This window comes from Heterocephalus glaber, unplaced genomic scaffold, assembly GCF_053883595.1.
Source record: "Heterocephalus glaber isolate CG9 unplaced genomic scaffold, H.glaber_assembly_v1.0 deba00001444, whole genome shotgun sequence".
Classification (NCBI taxonomy): domain Eukaryota; kingdom Metazoa; phylum Chordata; class Mammalia; order Rodentia; family Bathyergidae; genus Heterocephalus; species Heterocephalus glaber.
Window position 1 is genome coordinate 25,973,849 of NW_028258297.1, and position 12,458 is coordinate 25,986,306.

Sequence of the window (12,458 nt, forward strand, 5' to 3'; positions counted from 1 at the left end):
ATGGAATCAACTGTGTGCTGATGATTCCCAGATTCTGCTTGTTGTTCCAATTCCTTTTCTGGGAGCCAGTCAAAAACATCCAACTGCCCACTTTAACTTTCCACTTGCAAACAAGAACTTATCATCATCATCTTCTTCTTTTTTTTTACTTATCATCTTCTAAATGTTCTACTTTTCCCCTTCTTCCATCTTCCCCAAACACTTCACCCATCCTTATTCATTGTTCTTTAAATGCTTTTCATAGTCACAAATTTCTCTCCATCTCAACATGAATCTGGCCAAAACTACCATCTCCTTTCCAAAGTACTACCAAATGTCTTTATTTTCATTTAGCTTTGCTCTAATAAATTCATTTTTCTCTATCTCTTACTCTCTCTCTTTTTAAAAATTATTTTATTTTGGTCCCAAGATCCTAGGGCAGAGAAGATGAGCTGGTCCCAGAACCCAGAAGGAAGCTCCCCTGCCTCCATCCCATGCTCCTAGGGCAGAGAAGGTGAGCCACATGGGTGCCAGAAGCACCCCCCCCCCCCGTGGAAATGAGAAGACATGTAAAGAAGCCTCAAAAACAGGCTTCTGGATCACCTGCAGTAACCCCAAAGGGAAACGAGATGGAACAGTCTGATACTCAACCACCTGGACTCTCTGAACTGACAACAAAAGAGGATCTGGGAAAAATGAAATCAGAAATAATTACTTAGATAACAGCAAATATTGTGCTCATAGTGCAAGACATGATTAATAAATTTAGAGAGGACACAGATAAAAAAATAGAGGATCTGAGGAACATGATGGAATTCCAACATAGGAAACAAATGGAATCCATAAAACAGATGCAAATAGATTTCCAGGAGATTAAAAACTCCATCAAAAGTCTGCTCAGCAGAATGAACCAATGTGAGGATAGAATTTCAGATATAGAAGAAAAGATTACAATTAGTGACCAGGAAAAGAAAAATTGCTTTAAAATTGTAAAGGAACATGAGAAATCAATCCAGCAGCTGGTAAATGATGTAAAGAAGAATAACATAAGACTGATTGGAGTCAATGAAGAAACAGGAGAGAGTGCAGATGACATAAAAAAATTGTTCACAGAAGTAATGGCAGGAAACTTCCCAAGCAGGGGAAAAGAACTGGACATACAGATAAGTGAGGCATATAGGATTCCAAATAGCCTTGATCAAAAAAAATCTACACATAGGCATATAATAGTTAGGATTCCAGAAATCCAACAGAAGAATAAAATTCTACAAGCAGTGAGAGAAAAGAAACAAATCACATACAAAGGAAAGCCCATCAGAATCACAGCAGACTTCTCAATGCAAACCCTCAAGGCAAGAAGAGCTTGGAGTGATGTATTTCAAGCCCTAAAGGAAAACAGCCTCCAACCCAGATTGATGTACCCTGCAAAACTATCTTTCAAAATGGATGGAGAAATTAAATACTTTCATCATAAAGAGCACCTCAGGAACTTCATGAATATCAAATCAGCACTCCAAAAAATTTTAGTCATTACCCTAGGAAAAGGCAATGAGGATCACAACCCCAGGAAACCCAGCAGAATGAATCCATTGGGCGTGACCAATTAAACGCAAAGGGGGAGAATCCAACAAAAAGAAGAAGTCATGACAAGGCTTTTAAAACTTTTAACTTCATCTCCCTAATGAGTGTATAATTCAATCTTGTTATTGTACTGATTAGTATTTTTCTGATTCTAGAGTTGCACACCTGTCCTTGTGCTATACTGGCTATTTATCATCTTCCATGTCTACTTTTTAATTGGGTTGTCTATTAATGAGCTCTAAGACTTCTTTATATATTCTGGTCATAGGTTATATGCATTGTAAATATGGTCTGTTTAAGGACTACTTTCCATTTTAATGATGTCATTTAAAGTTCTAAATTTTGATGGAATCTCATTTATCAATTTTTTTCTTTTATACATCATGTTTACTGTATCCTAGGTAGTTCTTGCCTACCCTAAATTCATAAATATTTTCCCTTATAATTTCTTCTTAAAGTTTTATACTTTTAGGCTTTCATATTTAGGTTTGTAGATCCCTTCAAGTTATTTTCATGTGTGGAAAAAAAGGGTTGAGGTTAATTTTTTATATACGGATACCAGGTGTTCTAGTGCCATTTGCTGAAAACACTATCTCTTCCTTGGCCCTTGAATTGAGTTTATATTCTACAAAATGCTAATATTAAATAATCTTTCAAAATTCAGTGGACCATATATGTGTGGTTCTATTTCTAGATTCTCTGTTTTATTCCATTGATCTATATGTCTTTCCTTACTCCAACACTGCCTTGATTATTGTAGCTTTAGAAGAAGTCTTAAAATTAGGTACTAAATGACTTCCAACACTGTTTTTTTTTTTTTTTTAACTTTTCTAGGTCCTTTGTACTCCTACATTTTAAATTTCAATATCCAATTCTTCATTTATAGCAAGTATACACAGACATGAATTTTTATATATACCTTGTGTTTTCTAATCCTTCTAAATTCAAATACAAGTTCTAGGGGCTCCTAGAGATTTCTTAGTATTTTCTCTGCAGATGATCATTTCATCTACATATAAAGACTTTGGTTCTACCTTGCCAATCCTATCCTAATTGTGTCATTTTATTGCCAGACTATTTTGGTGGGGCCTAGGTTTTAAAGTTTAATGGACAGATAAAGAGTAAGCATATGGGCCTTTGTTCCCCACCTTAAGGAGAAATCATTGTATCTTCTCCATTCATATAAGGCATTCTCACTGGAAATATGTAGCACGTCTTTAATCTGTTGAGAAGTTTCTGTTCTACTTCTAGTCTCCTGATAGCTTTTACCATGAACAATACTTTTTCTCCAACTAGGGACAAGATCATATGGTTTTTCCTTTCCTCTGTTAAAATGATGACTTTTGGGGGTGGATCTTCTAATGTTGAACCAACACTGCCATCCCTATAACAAAACCACTTTCTACATCCTGCCAGATCTGACTTCTAATAGTTTGTTTTGTTAAACAAATTTCTATCTCTGTTCATACTTTTTTCTTCTATTATCTTTATCCAGTTTTAGGATTAGCACAATGTTGAGTTCCTAAAATGAGGGGAGAAGTGTTCCTTCTTTTTTCTGCTTTAATTGTTTGATATAATTTATCAGTTAAAATGTATATGATCCTGCTGTTGTCATATAGGTAGGTTTTCAAGCTAGGAATATACGTTCTTTAATAGGTGCTATTTAAATTTTATATTTCCTCCAGAGTTAGTTTCATTAATTTGTCTTCCAAGGTACTTCTTAGACATTGTCAAATTTATTTCCAAAAAGATTTTTGTAATATGCTTTCTATATCCTTTTAAATTCTGTAAAATCTGTGGTAATGTCTCCTAGATCTTGATATTATAATTTTAAAAATGTATAAGTGATATTGTGTAACAGGAAGAAAAGGTCTAAAGGAGCAGGGGAAGTGGGAGGAGTATGGGAAAGGGAAAAAGGGAAAAGTAAAAATATGAGAAAAGGAAAAAAAAGGAAACAGAGTCTTTGTAAACAGGGAAGGGTGGAGGGGGTGAAGGGAGGGCAGGGGGAGGGGGAAAAAATAAGAACCAAGATATATCATGTTAAAGTACAAGATCCCAATGATGAATGTAACTGTATTTTATACCTAAAATGTACCAATAAACTTAATGGGGAAAAAAACTATTTTATTTTATCTGAAACATTTTTATACCTGTCTAGTAAGGCTAAATTGATATTAACATGTCTCTGGTCAAAACAAATTCAACATGAACAAAAGTAAAGAGCAAAACTTAGGAGTATGTTTAATTGTAAACATGTTACTTGGAGATACTTTTGGACTGAGATTATGGTAAATTATTACTTACAAGGCTTTAATTTCAGAAATGTAGTTTGAGTTTTGGTTTCTTTTGTATTTTATTTATTTAGCCTAAAATATGACTTGTCAGTTTCCTCAAAAATTCTAAATATCTTCAAGATCCAAGTGAAATGTCAGTTCACCTTTAACCCCTAGAATAATGTTTGTAGATAATTTTTCTGTCTTCACATTTCATTTTATTCTTAGTTCTGTCTCACTTTTTTTCTGTTTTCACTCTTTATAGATTTCTTAATGGTTTCTTGGTTTTGGTGGTAATATATATTGCATTTGCAAAAGGTGAGATACATAGCAGACACAAAATCTGTTCACTGAATCTTAACTAAATTATTTAGATGATTTCTAGAGCTTTCCACGAAGATAAAACAAAGATATCTGAATCCAAATAATATAGGATTTCAGGGGAGGAGGAAAGTACAAATCAGTGAAAAAGAATCTGACCTGAATTTGCATGCAACATTTTAACCCTTACTACAGAGGAAAACTTAAGCCCATGTCACAGAGACTAATTGGCTTGAAATTTAACAGTTCCTTCAAAGAAATAGAAATGTTTGCATGAAGGTATGTGAGACTATATTCCCTGGAAGATCTTTCCGGATTAAGATCAGGATTACAACAAAAGCTCAGAAAAAAATTTCCTTAAGCATAGATGAGATTGTATCCAACAGCAGGAGGTTCTGGTCAAGATTGAAATTGTAATAGAAGTAGTGAATACAATAATCAAGAACAAATGCTGTTCTTCAAAAGTTTGATGGCAAATTCATCATTGTGACAAAGTACTAAAAGTCTGGATATTTTTAAGGTAAATATTCACTGGATTGGATAAAATGTATCTGAAACTGACAGTAGCAGAATTCATCATGGAAAATGCTGGGGAATGTGTTCATTGCACTGGTAAACTGCTCCAAATGGATAAAGAACCAAAAGTTCCCCTTAGCTGACTTCATCCTTATCTGTTTGGCTGTGTCCAGAATCAGTTATCTGTTGGTGATACTGTTTGATGCATGTATGATAGAAGTATCTCCATATGCATATAGGTTTATAAACTAACAAAATCCATTATTGATCTTTTTCAGTGTCTGATCACTTCACCAATTGCCTTTGCACCTGCCTACGCACTTTCTCCTTCCCCAAGAAAGCCCATTTCTCCCATCCCTTTTTCTTTTAGGTGAAGTAGAGGATGAACAGAGTGATTCTTGTGCTTCTTACATTTTCTTTGTTCTTACTGATTTTTGATTTTCTATTGCCTGAATCACTTACTGCTATCACATATAATATCTTTTTGATAGATAAAAGTAATCTGACTTTATATTAAAGTGATGTTAAAAATCTATCTCTTAATTTGACCCAGGGATACCCTTTAAAAAATGTGATTATTAACTTGGACTTTGAGTTCCACTCATAGTATCTGTTAGATGAGGTCCTTTAAAAAATGGACCTGTTATGAATTATATTTTTAGAGATAACTAGAAACTCAGTTGTTTGGTTGTCATGACTTTGGGAAGTTAACCTAACTCCTAGCTCTTTTATCTGAAAAGTGATAATAAATTTTCCCTCATAGGGTATATATGGAAATTATGAAGATAATGTATGTAAATAACTTTCTGTAATTCTTGGTATTAAACACTTAATAAACTTAAAAAGTATGCTGATAGGGATTATGTGCTGCTTTTTCCCCCTCCAGGCATCACAGCTTTACCTTGAAAAAACAAAACAAAGCAAAACACTTCTCTATCCCTTAAGTTATATATATTGCTATGTTATTTTTTATGGTTAAATAACTCATAGCACAGTTACTATTCTGCAGGATTTTAGAATCAGTTATATTCTTAAATAACTTTTTTGTTTATTCATAATAATTGTATTACCTCTTTGCTTTCTCATGCTTGAGCAATCTCTGAACTAACATTTATGATGCCCTAAAAAACTCAATTTATGGACAATAACTACCGGTGGCAAAGGTATCTTTGTTTCCTTTACTGACTGATGATTATATATAGAATAACCAATTAAATTGGCAATGACTTATTCATTCAACAATATTTATTATCCACTTTCATCTGGCAATGTGCTTTGCTTGGGAATAAAGCAAGAAACCTATAAATCATTGCCGTTATGGATGCGATCTAGAAGTATGCTAACAGGAACAAAATGGCTTATGAGTTAGAAAACTAAGTGGTTTAGTCAGGGAAAAAATGTATTTTTTTCCCCAGGAAACTTTATTGAAATGCAGCGAGTGGGAGGAAAAATATACATCAAGGTTTGGGAGCAATTGTGCAGAATAAATGGTAAATCACTGTGTATTTGCTGATACTACAGGGTGTGAAACTGGATAGGACACAGTACCTTCCTCCTCAGAGCTTCCAATCTGGTTGGAGGATATGATAAAATGATGTTTGGTATAAAGTGGCTTAAATTCTTCTGTGCAGCAAATGATTGATATGAGGAAAAAAAGCTGGAGGAAGCACATATTCATGTAGCCACCAAAATGAAGTAACCCACTGTGTCACCATTTCAGTGCTAATGCCAGGCACACTTTTTTTTTTTTGGTACTCGGGATTGAACTCAGGTCCTTGCGCTTGCGCAGTAGGCAGCGAAACCACTGAGGTAAATCCCCGGACCCCAGGCACACTTTTCAGTGTAACAAATTATGACATTAATGTCTCTGGGAAATAGTAAAGCCTACCATTCTAAGTTCATTGATATTTGTTTTATTGACTGAATTATATTTTTGATATTTTAAAGTAAAATGTGTTGGTTTCTGCTGTTAACTGTCCAGAAAATGTCTCCTTAGCTATATAAAACAAAACTAGAAAATTAATGCACAATTAGGGGAAAATAAGGCAGCCTATGAAAATGGCATTCATTGCTATTAACATAGCTTTTACCTGGTCAGGGGAATTTAGGAAAAATTCATGTAAAAACATGCCATCTAAGCTTAGCCTTAAAACACGGAAGAATATAGGCAGAAAAATGGTTGAGGAAGCAGATGGAAGAGGAACATTTTCTAGAAAAAGTTTGGCTAGAGACAAGGAATAAATAGGGGGAAGAACAATTACACAAAGCCAAACATGGTGCTGAACGGGTCAAGACTTTTCTTATTTTAAAACCATAAAGTATTGTTTGGACACAATGAGTGGAACAAAGAATGGCATTAATTTAAATCTGTCAGGAAATAAGGGTTCTTTCCTGCTCAGATGTCTCACCTAGAATCACGGTAGAAGTTCATTCCAATCCCTTTAGGGTCCATACCCTAACTGTAACCATGGGACTGAAAACTACCTCTGAAAAAGCAGGCTTTCCATATTTCATTTTACACTTTGTTCATACTTTAATGTGACATTCTGTCACAGCATATAATACATACACACACACACACACATATATACCCATGTATCTATTATTGTAGTTTTAAAAAAAAAGTGTTTATACAGGGCACAGAGGTGTTCATCTGTAGTCTGAGTACCCTGGGAGGCTGAGGCAGAAAGATGCAATAGTTTGGCGTTAGATATGTTTGTCTCTGGAGAAAGAAAATCGGGTAGGGAAAGAAAAGGCAAAGGTTTGCTGTTTTGCATTGTCAGCCTAACAGTACTATTTAACTATGTATGTGCTTTTATTTGACTAAAAACTAATTTAAATACATTTTGCTTTTAACAGTTCTCTAGGTAATTGAAATATACACCACTGGTTCAATGTAAGGTCTTTTAATCCCAGTACTGCAAAAAAAGACAAAAAACAAAAAACAAACAGCCCAACCCCAACAAAAACAAGTATCTTATACTGCTTTTTCTGAATTTTCCTATATTAGATTATTACTATTTTTAGGGCTGAAGATTAAACCCAGGGCCTCCTGCATGCTGGGCAAGCGTGCCCTGCCCTCTATATTAGATTTTGACCAAACTTCCACCATTATACATACATCTCTCTCCAACTCCACCTTCTCAAAGTTGCATAATCATTTTTTGTTAAATCAGTGGCCAATATTTAAATGACTGAGTGACTTTATATGACTAGTATCACAGTTGAGAGACACATTGTAGTTTTTGAACCTTTTATTTTTCCTGTTTATTACCAGTTTGGTTTTCTTAAATTTGAAAAATCTGTAATTATTAATTCACTCACAGACTTTGAACAACAAAAAATCTCTAATATATTCAAATATACCGGGTGCTTTAACAGTTTTTTTTAGAAATCTCACTTGAATTTACCATCTTCCAGCATTTCCGGTTGACTTCATACTCTTCTCCCTACCAACTTTCCCCTTTAATACTTACATTACTGTTTTAGAAACTTTAAGGCTAATAAGATCTTCTTTCTCCTCCAGAACAGATTGCACTCTCTCAACTTCACAATTTTTAAGGACACCAGAACCATTTTATTTACCTCCCTCTCCCTCTTCCAACATTGCCACTTGTCCATGTATTTGTACATCAAGGCTAACAATTTACATTCTACTCTGCAGCCATGATTAAGTATTCCTTTAAAGATGAAAATCATACACAACATTTCCATTATAATTATTTAAATGTTATTCACAAAATAGCCAAGTTTTATGCTATGACTGGATTTCCTTTTCTTTAGCTCCAAGGTCCTAATCCAAGCGCTGTTCACAGGGACACTGAGGTAGAGTCCATTTTCTCCCGCTTCCACCATTTGTTCAAAATTCTGCAGCGTTTCAGGTCCAGTATTTGGAGGATGTTTTTCTTGTATAGTTTGTTTTTCACTGAGAATTTTGGTATCGTTTTCTTCTGGGGTGAAGAAATATAGGCCTTCCACTTCATATCCGCAATACCATGGTTATTCGCTTACAATCCGGTCCAGTATTTCCGAAGTCCACTGATAGCTTCATTTTAAGTTACACAGTAAGTCTGTTTTCATTTAACAGTTTTTCTGAAAAATTTGGCCTTCCTTTTTTCATAACGCATTCTGTGCCCTTTCTCATATCCCGAAATCTGTCTGGAGTTCATTTTAAGGATACACAGCTTCTTAACCATTTTCCTGGGTCTTAGCCGAAGGTCTCCCTTCCCGGAACAGCGTCTCTCCGCTGCCTAAAGCCCACGGGATTTCCCCCACAGTTCCGGGACGGCTCGGCGCGGAGAGTTCACTCGCGGACGGCGCCCTCGAAATCTCGCGAGATTGCGGGGCTCGTCCCCAGCAGCTTCGCTGCGCCCGGGGGCCTCCTGGGAGTCCGCCATCCTGCCGGCCTCCGGAGGCCAGCAGCTTGCTACCGGCTTTATATGTGTACCTGCAAGCGGATGTTCAATATCACAGAGCCTGCGACGTAGAAATAGGGGAAGTTGATGCGCAGCTGCCAGGCCAGCTCGAAGAAGGCGAGCAGGGTGCGGGAGAGCCCCTTGCAAAAGACCCCGTATGAAGTGGGGGCCACTGGCGGGTTTGAAGCCCTGATGGCCAAGGAAGACAGAGTCGCCGCCGGGGCCATGGACCAGCTGTCACCGCCCGCCCAGCGCCTGAAGGCAAGGTCCCCGCAGCCTCCGCAGACCCCTGTGCCACAGCCAGGAACAGAGGGTAAAGCGGCCCCCCAGCTCACACCTGCGTGTCCCGCAGCCGCTGCTTGCTCCAGTGTGGCGCTTGGCTGCCACCGGCGCTCCGCCCCTTCCTGTCAGCTTCTAGTGGTTGTTCAGAGTTTAACCAGTGGTAGGGCTGTGTTATATAACTTGTACGCACAGCCGCACCGGTATTTCCACTTTAAAATGAAAAAGCTAAGTGAAATTATGTAATTTTCTCAAGGGCATACAGTTTATAAGGCCCAGATGGGGTTAAAATTCCTGTTTGTCTGCTATGTGATGAGAGATCTTAGCTACCCTTTTGATATATTTAGTTGTACTGTTAGGGTAAGATGATCTTACCTAAGCCAGTGCAGACAGAGTCTGTCTTCGTTATTCACCATAAGTGGAATGAAAGGTCGCAGTCATAGGGTATGGATTTTCCTATGTACAGATTAGTATTATTTAGCTTGCAAGTGGCAACTCATTAAAGCAAAACAAACCTTCCCCCACCAACCTTTTTTTTTTTTTTTGTACTGCGTATATACAAAGACATTCCCACTCGAAGGAGATCCGATTAAGTGTGGGATTTCCAGTTATTTCAACATGCAGACGCACTTGAGAAACCTGGGCTAGGCTGCAAGGCTTGAAATACTACTGACATTTCCTGTACTTTCATACCATCAAAAGCCTTAAGCTTACATAATAGGTCTCCCATAGCCACATTGCTTTCCTGATGTTTAAATGATGCACATTTCATTACCTTCACTAAGCTCCCCCCTTTTTTTCCCCATTGAGTTTATTGGTACATTTTAGGTATAAAATACAGTTACATTCCTCATTGGGATCTTGTACCATTACATGATTATCTTGGTTCCTATTTTTTTTCCCCTTCCCCTGCCCTCCCTTCACCCCCTCCACCCTTCCCTATTTGCAAAGACTTTGTTTCTATTTTTTTCCTTTTCTCATGTTTTTTTCTCTCCTTTCCCCTATCCCTCCCACTTCCCCTGCTCCTTTAGACCTTTTCTTCCTGTTACACAATATCACTTATACATTTTTAAAATTACAATATCAAGATCTAGAAGACATTACCACAGATTTACAGAATTTAAAAGGATATAGAAAGCATATTACAAAAATCTTTTTTGAAATAAATTTGACAACTTCTAAGCAGTACCTTGGAAGACAAATTAATGAAACTAACTCTGGAGGAAATACAAAGTTTGAATAGCACCTATTAAAGAAAGTATATTCCTAGCTTGAAAACCTACCTATATGACAACAACAGGCTCATATACATTTTAACTGATAAATTATAGCAAACATTTAAAGCAGGATCACTTTCTCCCCACATTTTAGGAAATCAATATTGTGCTAATACTAAAACTGGATGAAGATAATAGGAGAAAAAAGTATGAACAGAGATAGAAATTTGTTTAACAAAACAAGCTATTAGAAGTCAGATCTGGAAGTATGTAAAAAGTGGTTTTATTATGGGGATGGGAGTGTTGATTCAGCATTGGAAGATCCACCCCTAAAAGTCATCATTTTAACAGAGGAAAGGAAAAAGCCATATGAACTAAGCTCCTATTTTAACTAGAGAGTACTGTATTTGTCATCATACATAACCTACCTTCATGGATTATTGCAGATGCATGGTTTGTGATCATAACCATAATGAAAATTTTTGTTCAAACATTCCGTATCTCACCCCATATTGATTATCAGTGGCAGCTATTCAAATTATAATTACTGTAGCCTTGTGTGCTTGTTTCTATATATTCTAATGACATGACTGATAGAAATAACAGGCCATTTTGAAATTTGTAAAACTTAATTGTGTGTCCTCAGCTACAATTTCTTCTTTTCGTACTTTATGGTACCCCAGCAACTAGAGGAATTGATTACTTATGACAGCCTCGAAAATACTGGTATAGAGACTGAAGAGCAAAATGATTGACCAAGAGAATATCTATAGTTTCAATACACACTTAAAATTTATTCTCTCTTAAAACTGAAACAATTCAGGGCTGGGGATTTAGCTTAGTGGTTCCTCCGCCTGCCTCATAAGCTCAAGGTCCTGAGTTCCATCCCTGGTACCAAAAACAAAACAACAACAAGAAAACTGAAACAATTCACAGAGCTAGTAGTCAGCATTCACAGTTATAGAAGTCATTAAGTCCCTGGATCTTTTACTATAACTATGTAAGATTATGTGTCCTTATTCTGTCTTCCATTTCTCCCTTGTGCCAATCCCCTTTCAGGCCTGGCCCTGATTAGCATAGAAATAAATCTGGAAAATCCTGTCTTTCACTCTGACTCTTTGAGGAATATAAGTAGCTATCCACTGATGCGATAGCTTTGTTGAGGGCCTATTCTAATGGGAAAGGATATGTAAAGATCAGTCACAAAGTCCCAGTCTCTATAATGCTCTAGAGCCAATGAAGGATTTCCATCAGGTGAACCTGACAGTGGAGGGTGGGATAGGATCAGTATTTTAGATGGTTGTGGTTTTTATTCTGTCCCTTAAACTTTAGACTTGAAGGACTAATTTCTTGCCAATAGGAACATAGCAAGCAATCACCAATAATATGTCTTAAACCATTCATCTGTATGGTACTTTATTGACTTCACTTGGCCTTCCCCAACCTTTTTTTAATATCCCTGGTTTTGATTCTGTATCCTGGCTTCAATACTTTTTAAAGGCTTATTTAGCTCAATGATCCTTCAGAAAGGTTATAAGGTAAGCTGCAGCGGGTTTGCAAACTACCATATTGCTGAATTCTCAGTTCTTAAATTTACCAATGTAAGTACTCTGTTATGTAAAAAAATAAGTTCAGAATGTAAGGATTGGATCCAGACGATCCAAGGCTGAAGGTAAGAAAAATTGCAAATTGGTAACAGGATGTTTCATATTTGCTTCCTAACAGATTGGGTTCAGTTTCAATCATTACCATACATGGAAAATGCCTGAAGTTTAGTGAAAACTTTTGCATAAGTTTAGTAAAACTCTGAAAGGAAAATAAGTTGTATGTATCAGCTAGATACCAGTAATTGGGTTACATAGCAACTTTGGGCAATT

The 12,458-nt window shown here is 36.5% G+C and overlaps 1 protein-coding gene across 1 annotated transcript; it reads right to left on the reverse strand.

The window, feature by feature from the left end:
- Positions 1-7,906: 7,906 nt before the first annotated feature.
- Smim10l1 (small integral membrane protein 10 like 1) lies at positions 7,907-9,497 on the reverse strand. The gene has a single exon (XM_004845876.3). It carries the CDS (start codon positions 9,310-9,312, stop codon positions 9,106-9,108), a length of 207 nt encoding a protein of 68 aa, XP_004845933.1. The 5' UTR covers positions 9,313-9,497; the 3' UTR covers positions 7,907-9,105.
- Between the last annotated feature and the right edge of the window lie 2,961 nt (positions 9,498-12,458).

Bases quoted from the DNA above. Each gene is read 5' to 3' on its own strand.
- Smim10l1 (XM_004845876.3), bottom strand. From the start codon at position 9,312: ATGGCCCCGGCGGCGACTCTGTCTTCCTTGGCCATCAGGGCTTCAAAC.